The 19,518-nt window shown below is 45.4% G+C and overlaps 1 protein-coding gene across 4 annotated transcripts in view; it reads left to right on the forward strand.

Annotated features, from left to right (window-relative positions):
- The window catches only part of Kcnh1 (potassium voltage-gated channel, subfamily H (eag-related), member 1), a 321,016-nt gene that overhangs the window by 44,387 nt on the left and 257,111 nt on the right, over nucleotides 1-19,518 (forward strand). For all 4 annotated transcript variants that reach the window (XR_373887.4, NM_010600.3, NM_001038607.2 and 1 more), the window contains exons 4-5: nucleotides 5,195-5,323; nucleotides 8,389-8,507. Coding sequence is in view for 3 of the 4 variants with exons in the window: in NM_010600.3 (NP_034730.1) it covers nucleotides 5,195-5,323; nucleotides 8,389-8,507 (248 nt within the window). In the remaining variant the exon portion in view is untranslated. The remainder of the gene's footprint in view (nucleotides 1-5,194; nucleotides 5,324-8,388; nucleotides 8,508-19,518) is intronic.

Here is a 19,518-nt window from a genome sequence, read left to right on the forward strand (position 1 = left end):
TGTCATCTGAGCTGTCTCTGAAGCCCTGCCTTTTTCTTTACACAATAAACCTTTCACGTGAGGTTTGCATACTTACAACAGGGCTAAAGTTACAGCTGCTATCCCACTTCAGGTGCAAACTGAGGTATACACTCTAGCTTATCAGAGCCTGGCTCATTGCAAGTACTCAGTAAAGGATGATCTTTCCTCCCCCCTCCTCTCTCCTTCCCCCCTCCCCTCTTCTCTCCCCTCCCCTGTCCTCTGCCTCCCTTCTCCTTTCTTTTCTTGCCTGCCTGCCTGCCTTCCTCCTTCTTTTTCTTTTTTGAGACAAGGTTTTTCTGTATAGCCCTGGCTGTCCTGGAACTCACTATGTAGACTAGGCTGGCCTCAAACTCAGAGATCTGTTTGCTCCTGCCTCCCAAGTCCTGGGATTAAAGGCCTGTGTCACCACCACCCTGCAAGGATGATGTTTTCAAAATTGTTTGTCTTGCAAACAGTCCTGCAGATGCTTAATTATTGCAGTAGGTAGTCATTGTCTCCCTCCCCCACGGCCATGCTTGCACCTTTATTTTTCTGTCTGAGTTGAATTCCGATTTATTAAGTTCTCAGAAAAAGCACGAGAATCCCATAAATTGCATTCTATTTATACATTAACCAGGTCTAACATCTTACCCAGCTGTACTGTCTCATCTACAAACAGCGTCACTCTCCAATTGTTTAAGTTTTGTTTTATGCTCTTTAATTATGTGGAGGGCTAAGCACTGATTTTTGTACCTTTCCCCCTTGCTGTGGTTACGATGGGCCCTCTCCCCTCAGAACAGGGTGAGTTTCCTCAAACACTTTGAGATATATTTTCTTTTAAGTCATTCAAGCAGCCCTGGGGATTTCAACTGTTAGAAGAAAAATTGGAAAGGAAGAAGGAAAGGGAAGTGGTAGCTTTAAACACCAGCGCCTCACGTATGTTTATTTTTACTTAGTCTTAGGGCAGCCATTCCTATTTAAAACTGAGTAATTGATGTTGAAAGGAGCTAAGTTGCCATGAACAAGCTCATGGTAAAGGGAAAAAGGACTTAACCCTGGGCCTTGGGCAGCCACTCCCCACCCCATGCTGCCTTTCAGTTCTGTGTTTAGCACTCATCTTAGTAGACGTCAGCCCCAGACCAACAGTCTTTTCCTGCAGAGGCTGCTGTCTCTAGGCCCAGCATGATGAAGCTCTTCCCAAGAGTCACTCAAGGCAGGTTGGTCTGTTCTGAGGCTGTTAGATGTAATCAGATGCACTGAGGTCTGGTTATATAGCATACCTAGGAGGTCCCAAAAGAGTGATGGAGGTCCAGACCTCTCTCATACATCAAAGCTTGTGTCATGTTATCTGGCTACCAGAGATGAAGACGTGCCAGGGCCAGGTAGGGATGTTACTTCTTTAGACGCAAGGATCAGAGATAATAGGTTCTCTGACCTGAAACTCACTTCCTGTTGACCATCCTTCCCACCCTCACCTCGCCCTGAATGGACCCCTCTTGCAGCAGCAGCAGCAGCAACAGCAGCACTCCACTGGCAGCACTGTCAGGTTCTGCCTTCCTGGGCTTGCACATCTATCTTCCTTAGCATAGGAAGGGGGCATCAAATGTTTGCTTGTCTCTGCAGTGCTTATCTGGCTCTGATTTGATATATACTGGCCTGAGTCATGATAGAGCAGTCCTACTTGGAGTTCTGGGCTCCAAGGCCTCTGGAGTCCATCTGATCTGGCTTCTGCCAGCAGGAAGATCAAACCAAGAGCCAAAGGGTTCCTGACTTTCCTTAGGACCTGCAGAGAGGGAGAAGTGAGACTGGATGGTGGGCTCCAGGCTCTAGAAGGTTCATTTCCATTTTAAGCAACTCTTTAATCTGTTGAGACCAGGCAGTATTGCAGGAGAGGAAAATGCTTTGCTGTGAGGAGGGACAGGGTTGGAATCTCTGGTCTGTGTTGGAAGAATCCAGTTCATTCTGGAACATTTCCAGACTTGAAAAGTTTATCCATTCCACTTGTTTTCTTAGTGATAGTTTGGGATAGAGGAAGGCCCAAGTGTCTTGGAAGACACTGCCCTAGAACTGATGTTTTTGAAACTCACTCATCTGTCCTAGAGCATCCAGCCTGCCAGCTTGCTGCACAACTTAGTGATCATGACTACCTGGTATACAACATACCACTGGGAGGGGCATACAGTGTAGTAAGGTGGAGAAAGTAGGTTGAGACTCCTGTCCACACACTGGGCTGTAATTTTCTAAAGGAAGAAGTCCCCAGTTGTTATAGTTTTAGAGGGGCGGGGGGAGGAAAATTCCCTGTCCATCGTCAGAACCAACTGAGATGTAGAAATCCAGATGTAGAGATGAAAATGTCATTGCTATGACTGAGAAAGCTGATTCTGGGGGTCCAGGTTGTATCTGTGGGAAAGGTTTCAGCCCTACAGGTGGTATACAGGCTTATCCACCAGTCACAGGTAGCACCAGAGAATCACAGGCCCCTCCTCCCAGCAGCCACCCCCAGCCCTTTCTGTTCCTCCCACCATCTATTAAATGGGGAGCAGAATGGAGAAGTTAGTGTCTCCTAAATTACCAGTCTATGAGGAAAGGCCTTGGGGTTACACAGACAGAAATCCCTCCAATGGAAACTGCACACTAGGAAAAGGAGGTTCCTGGGGATCACCTCAGGATGAACTCCAAGGCAACGTGAGCTTTTGATGCCAGCTCTCTAAGCAGACAGGGTGATCAGAATAATGTGTATTTAATCAGGGGCATTTGTTTCTAGAACGACAGCTGGGTGGAGAGGGGCACACAGCTTACACAGGTGGCTCTATTGAAATGTGAGGAATTCATGATGAGCATGAACTGTGAAAACGTGGCAAGGGCTCCCCAACTTGATGGATGTGGGGCTCTCAAGATCTCAGAGTCATGGGTTCTCACAAGCCTTGGCAGATGGTAAAAAAGGATAGACGGTGCAGCCCTACTGAATGTGCCAGGGACAGAGGCCCAGCTGGTTCTAGTCGTATAGACCAGAGGACCAGACTGAAGCCTGCAGGAAGCTGGGCTAGGAGGATGAAGAGGTGAGGCTGCTAGTCTCCACGTAGGTGCGGCTCCTCCCATCTGGTTTGACATTAGCTTGATAAAATATCAGTGTTCCTGATTTCCATTTGAAAAAAGTGTGGAGTTTTCTTTGGAGGGAAAGAAGATGGTTTTCTGACTTGTTTGCCTTGCGTTGCCAGCTAGAATATGGCCAGGTGTGGCTCGGTGCTGTCTTGCTGGTTCGGGTTCTGCAGAGGCTCTTGAAGATACAGTTACAGAAACCTTTAAAAAGCAGAGAATAATTGCCAGGTCATTTGTGTGTGTGTGTGTGTGTGTGTGTGTGATTCTTTTTGTACTATGGATTTCTTTCAAAAGTGTGCTTTTCTTAGGGTGGTATTATAATCTATCAGCTTTATCAGATCACCAAGAATCTGGCGGTTAAAATTATGCAGAGGGGAAGATGAACATTCACCATAGATTGTATTTCAGTAACCAAGATGTAAGGAGGACATATTTTCATTTGCTGTTTTCTGAGAGCTTATACATGCTTATCCATACTTACATACAAGTGAGTGATAGATTCAAATCAATAAGCTAGCTATTGTCAAGGTGAGTGACTAACTCTAATGTTTGTCTGTCCAGAGACATGACCCTGAGGTTGTGTTCATTGTCTGTTCTGTTCTCATAAATTACGTGAAATGCTCAGCAGTGTCTGGAACATGGGGAGCTATCAGGTTTCCATCCATGTGGCTAAATAATTGTGGACTTCGTTTTGAAAAAGTTACTGTTCTAATTTCATTTCTGTTGCTGTGATGCAATATCCTGTCAGAAAGCAGCTCTGGGAAACGGGGCTCATTTCTGTGTATAACTCCATGGCTGTGGGGAAGTCGAGGCGGAAGCTTCAAAGATCTGAAACATCACTCCCACAGTAAAGAGCAGAGACAAACAAAAGCGTGCATGCCCATTGGCTTGATCACTTGTGCCGAGCTGGGTTCCCCATTCAAACAGTCCAGGACCCTTTGCTCAGGTGCCACTCATGGTAGACTAGGCCACATCAATTAATGTAATTAAGACAATCCCCATAGATGTGCCATCAGGCCAACCCAGAGTAGATACTCCCTCACTGAGACTTTCCTCTAGGGGGTTCTAGGTCGGGTCAGGTCCTCAGATCAACTGTCACAGATGTAAAACAACGTAGAACAACGTGACAGCTGCTTATGGAGTTCTATCCTGGCAGATGCTACTTCAGGAAATAGCGCAGAACAATGCACGTGCTGTAACTTTGTGTCTCCTTTACTTTAGAAGCACAGATAGCTTGTTACTTCTTGGCGAGATATTCTATACAAAAAGAAAGGCAGTTGTTTGCTTTTACTAATTATTGTTACTTTTGGAAGCTAAAGAGAGACCATGCAGATACTTTCAGGGTAGTCCTGACTAAGAAGTCAGTAGAAGGGGCATGACTCATTGCCTTCTGTGGAGGACGGTGATGGTGAGGAGGACAGGTTCACACCCTTCAGCCTAGGATGGACAGTCCTCGAAACCTTGCTGTGCTACCGCAGGTTCTAATATTACCACCATTGAGTATGGAGTGGTGGTATCTGCCATGGCAACCTCTCCTGGTTGTTTTCTGTTTACTGTTGTCCGGGATAGCTTTATCTTATTTTATTTTATTTCATTTTATTTTATTTTATTTTTGGATTTTGGTTTGAGGAAGAGAGACTTAGAAATTCAGTTTTTGGTTCATGCTTGTTCAAGCATTTGCATAAGGCTGATAGTGTCACAAGCTTTGCATGGACAGTGGAGTTCTTTAGCCACACATAGAGTCTGTTGGTGGTTGGCAGTGTCTACTGGGCCTGCACTTTTTATTGTTGTTAGATCAGTGTATCTGAACTTCTTCTGTGAGTGCTGATGAGATTTTCAAGCTGCTTCCTGTTGTATGAGGGTTCAGATGCTGTACTTACAGGGTTATGCGACTGTAAGAAAGCCCCACACTGTGTAGTCACTCCGTACATTTTTATCCCAGCAAGAAAAATGTGACGGTGAGATTCTCCCACACCAAGAGTAACAAGAATTAACAGTGAACTAATATTTGAATCTGTTCATTCCTGAGTCCTTGCTTCCCGGGCCCCTCAGACGAGGATGCAAGCAGCTGACCACCCTTTGATATTCCTTTCAGGGACACCTGTGTGGTTTTTTGTGAAGATCGCTCCGATCAGGAACGAACAGGATAAAGTGGTCCTGTTCCTTTGCACTTTCAGCGACATAACTGCATTCAAGCAGCCCATCGAGGACGACTCCTGCAAAGGTGCGTAACCCTGCTCGGTGCAAGCACACTCTTGCTCTTGCTACAGACAATTCGAGGTTGCCAAGGCAATCTTGTGCAGAGATCAGGACTTCAATCTTAGTTTGCATTGGGTGCTGTGTCATTCTGCAGTGTGCTTGGGCAAGAGCGGCAGAAAACGTTTGGTAAAGCATTTAAAAACCCACCATTCCATAGTTACACTTGGATAGAGGAAGGCAGCCCAGCACGTCTGACCTCATGGGGCTTTTCAGGTTTCCTTCCCTTTCCCTCCATCCCTTCCCCTACTGGAGACTGAACCTACAGCCCTGTGCACACCAGGCAATCACCTCCACCTGGCTATGAAGCTCTTGATGGTTTTCACAGCTGCCCACAAGGGGCAGGCAGGCTGTGCTTACCCAACTACTTTCTTGTGGACATCTTTGGGTCTGACTTGTGGATGGTTGCAGTCTCTTTAGATTAAAAACTAGAAATGAGGGAGTGATGAACCTGGAAGATGGGGCAGGGAGGTGGCAGGACGTTAGTAAATGACTGTGTGTCTGCTATGCTCTTGAAGCCAAAAAGTGGATTGAATTTACTCATCTGAGCTGTCAGAGGATTAGGGCAAAGTTGGATGCACTCATACACCTAGTATCATGCTCTGAACCGCACATATGTGTCTACATGTGACTTACATGTGCTTGGTCGCATCATATTTGTGGTTTGTTGTCTGTGGCTAGTTAATTGATAGGCAGACATTACTGAGGCCATCGGCCAGAGTAACATGTCTTAGGGGTCATTTGATCAGCTGAATGGCCTTAGGCTTTATCTAGATCGTGGGTGTGTATTGTTTGGAAAGCACCGAAGGCTTCGGAAAGGAGCCCTGCAGGATGGCTGGGTGAGCTGGGCTCCTGCACTGGCTCACTGAGGTAGCAGAGAGCCAGTGTCAACCACTCTTTCACTCCCTGTCCTGCAGCTGGCATTCACTCAGTCAAGAACCCAGCAGTGCTTCATGTTGTCCAGCTACCTGGCTCTGTGCTTGGCTTTCTCCTCCAGCTCTCTGCTGTTGAGGGTTCCTGGGATGAAGCCGAGAAATGCCAGTGGAGTCCAGGGGAGAGACAGGCTGGGACTCGTTACCCTGGATGTGACAAAGACTGTTAAAGAAGCATCATAGGGGAAATAAGCATGATTTGGTCATGTGAAAGTGTTTTCTGCGGAGATGCAGCAGTGCGTGTCGCTATTATTGTTATAGTAGGAAAGGCATACTCTTCTGAGAGTGCTTCTTATCTGGCTCCACCAAAGTGATGAGTCGGTGTGACGGTGGGAGGCTGTCTTGGGTTAATTTTCCACAAGTCATGTGCTCCACTTATTTAGCCCAACCTGCCCCCATAGTGCATCTTGTTGCTGATGAGAATCTCAGTGCACACAGCAGTGCATTCCCTGCTCCCCTCCAACTATTTCATTAGTCAAGGTAACTTCTTGTCGTGTGTCAATTCCTTTTTGTCAATGAAATAATACAAGTACCATGTAGCCTTATTTGTAAACAATTTAGAACAAGTACATACATAACACATATTCACATATAAACACCTGTACCTGTGTAGAAACTCACTTGCATACATATGCACACATACATGCATATATGTGCTTATACACATATGTATAGATACACAACCATAAACACAGAGGCATATACATGCACACACATGTCAACACATGTACATGCTCATACACATTAGTTTTCAATGTGAGAATCCTGGTAGGGAACCCAGCTTCATGTTACCTGAAAGTCCACTGCTGTGTTCTGATTCCCACGCTTCCTCTGTCTCCATACCCCTGATCTGCTGTGGTGTTGTGGTCTGCTCAGGACAAAGGTCAGATTTTATGTTAGCTTGTTTATGATGGAAAAGCCTGGGAAATGGTGAGATTACCTAACTGTTAGTCTGCAAACTTCAGTTCTGGTTAAAAGATCTGATCCAGATGGGAAAGATGCTACTGCGTGACTGGATTGCTCTGCGTTGGGTTTGCTTTCTGGATATGCTCTTGGTTCTCTCTCCCTGACCCTGCTGTGTTTTTGGTTCAGTACCACAGTTAGCACCAAGTCTTCAGTCTGCTTTCCCAGGCTTGTTTAGAATTCACTGTGAGCTTGACTGGAAGCAAGGAGAAGAGAACATGCAGAAAACTCCCCAATAGCCTCAAGGGACATTCCCTACTGTCTGATTAGTTTTTTAAGTCACATGTGTTCAAATTGTATTTTAAATTATATGGCCTTGGTCGTGTACTTCACAATTTGAGTGCCTAGGTGGTATGGTGTACGTCATGGGAGTGGTTCAGGAAGCCTGCTTGTGCCTAACATTTTTCTCTGAACAATTAACTCACAAATGGGAAACAACCAGATAATAGAGTTGACAATTTTGCATGGAGTCCTGGGCACTGCTGTCGGGCTCTGGGATGAGTCACTAGACTGCCTTCACTCATAGCTCTGTGTGTGACAGGGCACCTTCCTCCTTTGTTCTGCTGTCTCCCTTTGACTAATTTCCTAACTCACACATGTCACAGAGCAGGGACTGAAATTCAAGCAGGGTTTTCTGTTTGGTAACCGGTGGGTGGGTTATACCTGGGCTCAGAGAGAAATACCTCCTGTTCCAACTGTTGGTCTTTCTCTCTGCTTCTTTCATGGAAAGCAGGTGCAGAGCCTTTACCTTCCTCTCTGCTGAGCTCAAGGATTGATCAGGTGTGAAGTGTGGGGCTTTGGCTGTCACCTCTACATTGCTCACAAAGACGAGTCACCCTCTTGCTGTCTTGTAACTTGTAACAAAGGTGTACACTCACCTGTGTGTTGGAACGTTACATTTGAACCCCACCGGAGATGGTGTAGCTTAAGTGTGTTGGAAAAGCAAGTTGCTGCCCAAACCTCGATATTTCAAGGTTCATATCTGAGCAACTGGTCTTGCTTGCCTGCAGGCATGAGAGATGGGCTCATTGGAGCTCCAGAGGACCCTGGACATTGTCCTGTGGTGTTGGCGGATGAAAATGCCTGTGTTCTCTTAGTGTGTGGCTAACCTTGTCTTCGTGTTTTCTGCCTGCTTCAGGTTGGGGGAAGTTTGCCCGACTGACCAGAGCTCTGACAAGCAGCAGGGGAGTCCTGCAGCAGCTGGCCCCCAGTGTACAGAAGGGTGAGAATGTTCACAAGCACTCGCGCCTGGCAGAGGTAAGGCCAGGTATAGCCCATCAGCCTCACTTCCTGGGATGTGTGGGCTGAGAACATGGCATGTCATGGAGATGCTGTGCCTGTGTGAAAGGGGACCTCTGGGACCTCCAGCCTCTGCGCTGGCACTGTGGTTTGTCTGGGCTTCGTAAACCATGCTGTGTAACAATGGGGGAAAGGACGTACCTGTTTTGATCCTCACACTTTGGCGTGTGTGAAGGCAGATGAGAGACAGCCCTGTGTTCAGACTTGCTTGAGATTACAGGCGTCAGCACACTTGTCTTAGGACACAGCAAAGAACTGGGAGTGCTTCTCATCTGTAAAGGAAGCCATTAAAAACTTTATAAATCATAGACAGTTACATAGTCTGAGCAATACAGACTATTCAAGGAACACAAAATACAGGATCTGTTCCCCTGTCAGTGGGATGCTCATACATTTCCTTAAGCCACATTGATTAAGTCACACTTTTGCATTTCATGATCCTTCCTTGTCTGGTGGTTGCTGGAGGACACCACTGTCACCCAGAAAGGAAGGCTGCATCTTCAGTAATGCTGACTCTTGTCAGTACATGCTATATCACATGACAAGGAGAAAGAAAGGACCAAAACAATCGTATCATTAATTGAGGGAAGGACAAAGTGCCCCATCTGCTCTTAACCTGCTTTAGGTATTTTTTTCCCCAACACATAAAGTATCTTACAATATAATGTTCAGTCTACTTAAAAAATGTATTTGCTCATTTATTTGCATGTGAGAGCATGTATGTGTGTGTGTGTGCAGATACGTGTGCTTGTGTGTGAGCTCAGGTGACCAAAGAGGGCATAGAGGGTCCTCTGACACTTTCTATTCTTTTGAGGCAGGGCCTCTCCCTATACCTGGGCCTTACATCTTCTCAGCTGAGTTAGAAGCCAGCAAGTCCCAGCGTCCTTCTGTGTCTACCTGCCTTAGCTTTAGTGCTGGTGTTGTGTGCTTGCTGCTAATGCCTGGCGTGGTACCTAAGTGCCGGGATTGGAACTCTGTTCCTCAGCATAACTGCAGCTGAGCCATCTCTTCACCTCCAAGCCCACTTCTTTGTTGTAGCTGTGGTTTGGGGACAGATCCCAAGCTTGTAGACCCTAGCAGCACGGAGAGCTGCTCAGTGGTGTTACTTAATTTGTAGAAATTGATTTAATGAGCAAAAGAAGGAAATGATCTAGTATCTTGTCTACCTGACTGGTGGTCTTGGTTCCAAACGGAGGCAAGAATCTGGACTCATCCTAGGGCAAGCTTCAGTTGGTGCCTTAGTGATTTTACTGATATTTTCAATGAAGATTAATTTTAGGTTTTGTTGATTTTCTCTGCTGACTTGTTTTCCCTGTTTTTCACTTCATTGTTTTCTGCCTAGATATAGTGATTTATTTTAGTCTTCTTACTTTTGATTTAATTTTCTCTGTCTAGTTTCTTAAAGCAGATGTTTTGATTTCTTATTTTGATTTTGATTTTCTTTTTTTTCCTTTTTGCAATATTTTCATTAATTTCTTTTTATTAGGTATTTTCCTCGTTTACATTTTCAATGCTATCCTAAAAGTCCCCCATACCCACCCCCCCAATCCCCTGCCCACCCACTCCCCCTTTTTGGCCCTGGGGTTCCCCTGTACTGGGGCATATAAAGTTTGCAAGTCCAATGGGCCTCTCTTTGCAGTGATGGCTGAGATTTTTATTTTCTAATATATTAAAATATTAGAAATTTCCCTCTATCAAAATGTAAGTTTTGCCTTTAATTAAATAAGTTTTCACTTAGTTAAAAATACACCTTAATTTATTTGTATGTGTGTGTCTGTGTGGGTGTATACAGAGGAGGACATCAGATGTCCTGCTGTGTCACTCCCTACCTTCTTCCTTTGAGACTGGGTCTCTCACTATACCTGGAGCTAGCCTGGTGACCAGCAAGCCACAGCAATCCTCCTGCCTCTGCCCCTGGCACAATGGGGCTACAGGTGGGTGTGTGGCCACACCAGGCTTTTTACATGGGTGCTGTAGATTTGAACTCAGGTCCTTATACTTGCAAATCAGGTGTCCTTACCCACTGGGCCATCTCTCAGGCCTCCTTACAGGCTTGCCTCACAGACTTAGATCCTGTTGTTAGGCACCTGTGCAGCATCGTTATGTGTCCTTGGAGAACTGGCTCCTTGGTCCTTGATGAAGTTTCCTGTGATGTAGCTACCCTACTTTCATTTGATTAGTGCTGGCACACATATCCTTCTCCATCTCGTCTCCATCTCATACTTAATTCGAGGCTGCAGACAGCGTGTGGCTGGATGGCTGGATATATTTTTTTAAACAGTCTGATGAGCTAAGCTTAACATGATTACCAAAGCTCAGGCCTCTGGCTGTAGCATCTCTGCTTCTCTGTTCACTGCCCTTGGTCTTTTCTCCTGTGGCGTTGTCCACGCCTTTTCTTCTTGTCTTGGCTTTAACTGATCATTTTGATGACTTCACTTTTTGTTTATATAAAATACACTTCTTGTGTACCTGAGTGGTGTGTGTGTGTACGTACATGTTGGTCTGGGTGTGGATATGTGTATGGGGACATATGCATATGTGTGCATGTGTCAGAAGTCATGGTTGGGTATTGTCCTCAGTGACTCCATGCATTGTTTTTGAGACAGGGTTTCTCACTGAGCCTGGGGCTCTCTGACTTATATGGGCTGGCTGGCTGTGAGCTGCAGGAATCCAATCTCTGTCTCCCTAGTACTGAGATTACAGGCATGGCTGTTGCACTCAGCTTTTTATGCAGGGGCTGGGGGTCCAAACTCAGGTCCTCTTGCATAGCAAGCTCGTTGCTGATTGAGCTATCTTCTGAGCTTGAAAGCATGCTTCTTTTAATTCTTTTTTTAGAGGTTGCCCTAGAGTTTGCACTCTAATTACATGCATTCTAATAACAACATGGCCCAGTGTTCTGTTCCATGGACCATTGCTTTCCTTCATGCTATTTATAAATGTACTTATACATGTACTGCCATAGTCAAATACATTGTCATTATAATTTTTACTGTATGTATGCATGCATGTTGTATATATGTATTACACATGTATATATGTATGATGTATGCATGTATGTCTGACATATCTATATATGTATATGTGTATGCATGTATTATGTATGTATGGCAGTCAGAGGACAAGTCATGGGAGTCAATTTTCTCCTTCCACCAGGCAGATCCTAGGGCTCAGTCTCAGGTGACCAGACTTAGTGGCCGGTGACTTTACCCACTGAACAATCTTGCCTACCCTTGTTGCTCTTACTTTGATCAAACTCCTATGCTAGATATCTAATAATAACAAAATATAATGTATGTACTTTTATTGCCTCTCTGAGAGTCTTCCAATCTTTAAGTACATCTGGAATAGGACTGTACCATTTCCCTTCTATGTAGGGAGCTTTACCTCCTCTGGTATGAAGACCTGGTATGGGTCTCTTCCTATGAGACCCATCCACTATTGTCTAAGGAAATCTCTGTTTCTCCTTCACTTTGGGGGATGACTTCATGAGGTGCAGATATGGAGGTGGTGTGCATTTTCTGTGTGTACACGTACCTTCTGCTTGCTTGGTTCTGAGATGTTGGTGATCCTTATCTTTATATCGCTGAAGGTTTGTGCTAACTGTCAGCTCAGCAGAATCTAAACTCCCCTGGGAAGTCTCTGAGCATGCCTGTGGGGGGTTATCTAGATTGTGTTCATTGTGTGTTAATGGTGCCACCTGTCCACTGTGGGTGGCACCGTTCCCTGGCTGGGATCCTGGACGTGTGAATGGAGAAAGAGAGCTGGGCACCAGCAAGCATTCGAGCCCTCTCTGCATTGTGGTTATAGGAGCCATGCGGCGAGCTGCTTTAGGCTCTTGCCGCCTTGAGTTCCCTGGCATGGAGGACCGTACATCTGAGCTATGAACCAGAATAACTTGCTCTTCCTAAATTGCTTTTGCCAGAGTATTTTCTCACAGCAACCGAAAAGACACTAAGACAGTTGAGTGGTATTTTTGTCTAAGGCTCCCTTCAGGACTTTTGTTGCTTTCGTCAATACTTATATAGTCTAATGAGGTATTCCACCGTTCATTTTGTTTATGTGGCCACATCCTGCTTCTGGGATCTGAGATCTGTGCCTGACATCAGCTTGGTGAAGCCTCAGTGCTTATTGGTGTGCATGTCTTCTGTTTCGTCTCCTGGCGCTTCTGCTATGTGCATTGACACCGTCAGTACTTGTCCTAGATTTTTTGATATATTCTGTTTAGATTTTCAGTATTCCTTCATACTTTGCAGTTTCTAATATTTCTAACAGTATATACTGGAGCTCAGAGATTTGGGATCACCACTGCTGAGGCCCACCCCCTAAGGATCTCATCAAATCGGTTTTCATTTTGGTTATTGTAGTTTTTTATAACTAAGTTTTTCTGTTTGGTTCTCTCTAGACTGGCCTTCTCTCTGTGTTCACATTGCCAATCTGTTCTTGCGTGTTGTCTATGTCACCCACCAGCCCTTAGTGCTTTAATCATGGTTGCTTTAAAATTCCAGTCTGGAATCTGGTTCTGACACTCGCTCTGCCTCTTCAAAATGAGCTTTTCTTTTCTTTCTTCATTTGCCTCTGGCTTTGGCTGAAAGAAGCCATGGCTGATAAGGAACAAGGAACTCAAGGAAGGGTGGAGGTCTGTTTCCTTTAGTGACACAGAACACAGAGCACAGGCAGGAATGGGAAAGTGTTCTTTGGCCGCTGGCATCCATCATTTAGTGAGCCTGGACCTGGGATTGTGCCCTTCACAGCAGTGTTACGGCCTTGCTTCCTCTCTTAGGAGGCATAGGATGAGGAGAGGGTGGTGCAGGAGGGCTTTTCCTTCCCCATGACCAGCAAGGCCAAGCCTAGTAAAGTGGTTTCTCTGGAGGTGAGGCCTTGGTGGGGAACCTTGCTCTTAAGATAGCAGTCCCCCACGGCTGGATGGCTTTCTGAGCTTTGTGAAAAATGGGGACTACTCCCTTTCTCTGTGGGGCTTCCCAGCCTCTGCGTAGCTTTGCCTGGAGAGTGTCCCTGAACACAGGTGGCTGGCCTTGTCTGGCCTTGTCTGGCCTTGTCTGAAAAGTGACCTTGTATGGAGCTCTCTGCAAGGCTATGTAACTCAGCATAAACACCTTACTCTGGCTTCCCATCTATCTTATAAGCAGGTACTGTATTATAATCAGTAATGCCCTTGATGCCATGGCCAATTAGTCTATTCTACCTATACCCCTAAAAAGACCCTTATATACCCCCTCCATGGAACAATAAAGTAGTTTTGTCTTGCTGCAGTTTTCTCTGGAGGTTATTCCACTGTACTCACAGCCATGCAAATCGTGGTCTCCACCTCTGTCCCCTCTGTCCCCTCTGTCCCCTATGTCCCCTCTGTCCTCTCAGTCTGGTAGCCAACAGCCTCTGGGGAGGAATGGGGAGGGGCACAAGGTCTTGTTGAGAAAGATACTTGAAGCAGAGTGGTCCCTTTCTGCCTCCTCCTGTCATAGAGATGGAGAATTTTAGTCTCAGATCTTTCTCATGGAGGAAACACTTAATGGTAAACTTGTGACGGTGTCCTGCTGGGTGTCACCTAGGTGACAGCAGTTTTTCTGTGACAGCATGGCTCTGTCATCTTCACTCCTTCCTGCAGAGAATCTGCTCAGGAACTCTGTCCTGACATCAGACGCCCTGTCCACCTGCATCCTCACTCCTCCGATGAAATAAGAGGAATTCACTGACACGCAGGCACTCCATCCATGCAGGATTGGAAGTCAGAAGGCTGTGATGCTCACAGCAGGGGTGGGGGGGGTGTTATCTTCACTTTGTACTTGATACTGCTCTGTGGTCTTAGTCAACTATTCTTGGTAAAAGAGGAGCCCAGGGAAACCCCTGCCACCTCTGGGGGAAGCAGTCTTATAGGTCTGCAAGAGCAGTCTATGTGTGTTCTTTCTAACACTTGTCTGTTAGCATGCTCTGTCTCCTAGCTCAGCCAGGTTCCATCCTTTGTTCATATTCCCCTTGCACAGACTGAGATAGGAGGTGCACCAGGGGGCAGGCTTTGTGCACCTCAGTCTTCTGAATGCCTTAGGCTGGTTTACAGAGGAGGGCCCGGGGGCTAGGGGAAACTTGCTGACTTTTCTGAAGTAAGAGGTAAGAGGTGGACTGTAGTTTAAGCATGAGGTTTATCTGAAAAGCCAGCTGTGGTGGCATGTGCCTGCAATCCCAGCACTGAAGAGCAGGTCCCGGGGGCTTGCTGGTGAGTAAGCCTAGATATGAAGTGAGGGCCAGGCCAGTGAGAGACTCTGACCTCAAGAAAGTCAAGAGTAGGAGCATCTACTGCTCTTATTGAGGACTGGAGTTTGGTTCCTAGCATGCACATGGGGAAGCCCACACCTGCCTATCAGCTCCAGGGGACCTGACCCCATCTCTGGCCCCTGCAGGCCCCTGAATGCCTGCATGTATTCTTGCATGTACACTCATGCACAAAAACAAACCATTCAACGTGTATCTGACTCTTTCCCACTGGGATAATTTCTTCTGGGTGTGACTGCTATGCCCTCGGCTACAGTTCTTACCAGCATGTATTGGTGACTTTTTCTCCTGTGGCAGAATACATGACAGAAACAACTGAAGGGAAGAGGGGTTTATTCAGACTTAAGGTTCTGGCTGCAGAGTCAGAGGTGGGGGAGGAACAGTGTTGCAGGCAGCCTGTGCCTCTGGCAGTGGGACCACGGGTCAGCTTCCTCTCATCTCTCAGAGCAGGAACCAGATAGAGAGCTCAGAACGGAACTGGAGCCAGGCTATATAGCCCATAAGGCCTGCCTTTCAGCAGACATTTCTTCCAGTTAGGCCAACCATCCAACAGATTCCACACCCTCCCCGAACTGCCACCAGCCAAGGACCAAGTGTTTGAACACAAGAGCCTATGGGGGCACATTTCACATTCAAGCATAACCTGAGGTGACTAGGTAAGTGCTCTGGCTTTAGCCTGTAGAGGGCCTGCGAGTTCCCTCATCTTGGGACAGGAAAGCTACTTTGCCTTCTGCTTTAAATATGATCTTATGTAGTATATAAACTGTGCTGGAAACATTTATCACAAGCTGGGGCTTCTGGATGCAGAAACAGTAACACAAAGGACGAAGTGGTGTTGGGCAGGGAAGCTCAACAGAGAGTCTGTGAAGTGGGAGCAAAGTGCCAACCTGAAGGGGTCCATGGGGGCAGGATAGGCAGAAGTATTCCCCCCAAGGGATACCTTCCTGTGCACTCACTGTCTCCTGTTCACTGTAGGTTTTCTCTCCACTTTGAGATAATAGCTGGAGCCTGTCAGCTAAGCATTCTCCCTGTAGCTGAGCAGAGCATCCTTGGGCAGGGGTACCTCTCTGAGTCCCAGACCTCCTCACCAGCAGTAGCTTCCTAAGAGGAACGTGCACCGTGTAGAGGAGAGACCTGGCCCTGCTCTGCTGGCCTCTCATAGTCGTGACATGACCCCAGTGCCCCTGTCTGGGCCCACCCTGTTCTGGCCTTTCTTTCTGTGGATCCTCTATAGTGAAGATGTGGGTGAGGTTCCACCTTTATCCTCTCTGGTACCTTCCGTCTGCAGAAGCCAGTTCAGCATTCAACCTGAGATTAGCAACAGTGATGGCTGAGGAAAATACCTGTTATCAGGGTGAGGGAGGGCTGAGTGCACTCTACCACTGTAGCACCCCTGTTGGGAAGTACAGCTGACTGCTGCCATCCAGAGGTGCTGCAGGGTTTCCTGTGAATGAGTCCAAAGAGGGTGTTGGTCCCCTGGAGCTCGAGTTATTGGTAGTCGTGAGTCACCTGATGTGGGTACTGGGAACCAAACTTGGATCTTCTGCAAGAGCAGCAAGTGATCTTAACTGCTGAGCCACCTCTCCAGACCCCTTTGGTTTAAATTTGTTAATCACTTTGAGTACATTTCTATATACTTGTAGCATACATATATTGACTGTTAGGATCTGACCCTTGGCTCATTGAGAGGAATCTGACCCTTGGCTCATTTTCACCTCAGGCAGTTTCTTGCTGTGGTAGTTTATGTGACTGTTTTTGGGGTGACAGGAATGAATGTCTGTTCACCCTAGATAAGGAACCAACAACAAAGTAATGATATCACCAAAGTCAAGCTTGAGAATGGAGATCAGTGAATCTCATCAATTTCAGGGATTTCCTGAACTTTCTGAGTTGTTTACTTGCTAAGTCTTGCTGAGCCTTCTCTGAAGAATCAAAGGTTTCACCTCCCTTTAGAATATCTAGGGTCTCTATGAGCTTCATGCTGAGATGGGATGTTTTATCTAGGAGTAAATTACTGTGGTTCTTTATGTACTTTAGATATTTTTGAGCATAAACCCCTTAACAGATGTGCAGTTTGCAACTAATCTCCCCTATCCCACAGCATATTTCTTCACTTTACTGTCTGCAGAAACTTTCTAGTTTAAACTAACTCACTCTCTGTCTGTCTGTCTCTCTCTCTCAACATCAAGGGTTTTAAACAAAAATATGGTCTATTTTAAAAAAATTGCTTGCTGAACATTTAGCTTATTTTCTTCACTTAACATCATTTAGTCCGAGGTATACCTCCAGAAAGCATGTGTCTCCTTCATTCTCTTTAGTGGTTGCTTTGAACTTCATAGTACAACTGTGTCTAGACCTTTTTCTCTCCTCTCCACCACTAGACATCTACGTTATTACCCATTTTTTGATGGTCACATGTAACACTTCATTGTATGTATATATAGTTATTTCTGGTTAGAAACTTTTCAAACTTACAGAGTGGTCAAGAAAAGCTTAGCAGACATCAATCTTGGAGTACTCTCTAGAAATTGTAAATGGTAATTTCTCACATCAATCAAAGCCAGTAAAGCAGAGGTCCCTTGTTCCCAAGGTCACCAGCTTGAAGCTATGGTCTTCCTATGGACACTTCTCATGCTTATATAACTTATCTATTTATTAATAAAAACCTGTAATAGTTGGTATGTGATTTTTATATACTTGAACAAATAATGTAGAATGTGTTTTCTTTCTTTCTCTTTCTTTCTTGTTCTTTCCTTGTTTCTCCTAAATATGGCTGGGGTTTTCTGTGAACATGAACATTTTATTTCTCTGGGATAAACTCCTGTGAGTGCATGTTCTGCTTTTTCTGTGTCCATGCATATATGTAAGGTAGACTTATAGACGTAAGAAAGCTGCTTTTGGTTGTAGTTAGACATTCCGTCTTATATCCATCCCACCTGTGGCATATGAAGGCTGGTTTTGTCTGTATCCTTCCAGCATTTGATGTTGTCATTCTTAGAACAAAACCACTTTGCTAAGTATAAAGTGATTTTGCATTGTGGTATTAATATACATTTTACTAATGATGGAAAAATGTTAAATACTATTAAAAATGATATCACCTTCCAAATGCACATCTTCTGTATTAAAGTGTTAGTTCATTTTTTTTAACCCATAGTCTAATTGGGCTCTTTTTTTAATCTGTCTTTTAAAAATGTCTGTGTGTATAAAATGTTTGTGTATATTCATGCATTGGTGTGGGTGTATGGGTACCACTGTGCATGTTGTTACAAAACAACCTTGGATTGTTAGTCCTCACTTCCTGCCTTGTTTACCACAGCATAAACCAGGATATCTGGCCTGAGAGCTTCTGCAGTGCCCCAGTCTCAGCCTCTCATAGCACCCACAAACATGCTGGGATACAGATGCACGCTGCCCGCACAGCATGCTGGGATACAGATGCACGCTGCCCGCACAGCATGCTGGGATACAGATGCACGCTGCCCCCACAGCATGCTGGGATACAGATGCACGCTGCCCCCACAGCATGCTGGGATACAGATGCACGCTGCTCCCACAGCATGCTGGGATACAGATGCACGCTGCCCGCACAGCATGCTGGGATACAGATGCACGCTGCTCCCACAGCATGCTGGGATACAGATGCACACTGCCCCCATAGCATGCTGGGATTCAGATGTATGTAACATCCAGCTTCTAAGTGGAGCTGAGGATCCAAGCTCTAGTCTTTGAGCTTTTGTGGCAAGCGCCTTATCCATGGAGGTTTCTCCTAGCCCCGGTTTTAGCTCTGGGGAAGGGGTGTGGTTTACTCTCTTACCAGAACTGTGTGAAGACCTTCTGTCTTCCATGTTGATGACCACTTGGCAGGGTTAGAATTCTAACGTTTTCTCAATCTGGTGAACAAAAGTGTTGTATCTTGTCCAGTTGGCCTAAGTGAGCCTGAGGTGTTTAGTATCCTTTCAGATCCTTTGTCTGTGTATCCATTCATCATGTGTTTTACCCATTTTTATACTAGATGAGTCATCTTTTCCTGTAGATTGTGAGTCTTATCAGTTAGTTGGTTTTTTTAGTACTTTTTTTATTTTTATTTTTAAAGACTATAGTATAATCACACCTTCTCCCTCTCCCCTTTCTTCCTTCAAAACCCTCCCATGTACCTCACCTTGCTCTCTCTTTCAAATTCATGGCTTCTTTTTCAATCAGTTGTTTCATTCATATTTGTGTGTATGTATACATGTATTCCTAAATACATAAATACCACTAGCTGAGTATATATAACGTTGCTTGTATGTATATGTCTTCACAGCCAACTGTTTGGTATTGGATAATTAATTGGTGTACTCTTCCCTGGGGAAGGTTACTTATCCTAGTCTCAACATTCTTTAGTTACCTGTAATTCTTTGTGTAGGATTGAGGCCTCATGGGCTTTCTCCTGTTCATTTACCGTGTCAACTGGTGACATTCTTAATGTTTAGACAGCCATGTTGGTTTGATTTTATGCATGTGGCTTCTGACATTCCTAGAAGACATAATCTCACAACAAACACCCTGCTTCTCTTACTGTCTTCCTTCTCATTTTCAGCAATGATCCCCGAGCCTTAGTTGCAGGAATGGTGTTGTAGATGTAGGAGTTGGGACTGGGTTGTCATTTTCTGAAGTGGTCTCCATCTGTTGCAAAGAAAGG

Source organism: Mus musculus, chromosome 1, assembly GCF_000001635.26.
Source record: "Mus musculus strain C57BL/6J chromosome 1, GRCm38.p6 C57BL/6J".
NCBI classification, from domain to species: Eukaryota; Metazoa; Chordata; class Mammalia; order Rodentia; family Muridae; genus Mus; species Mus musculus.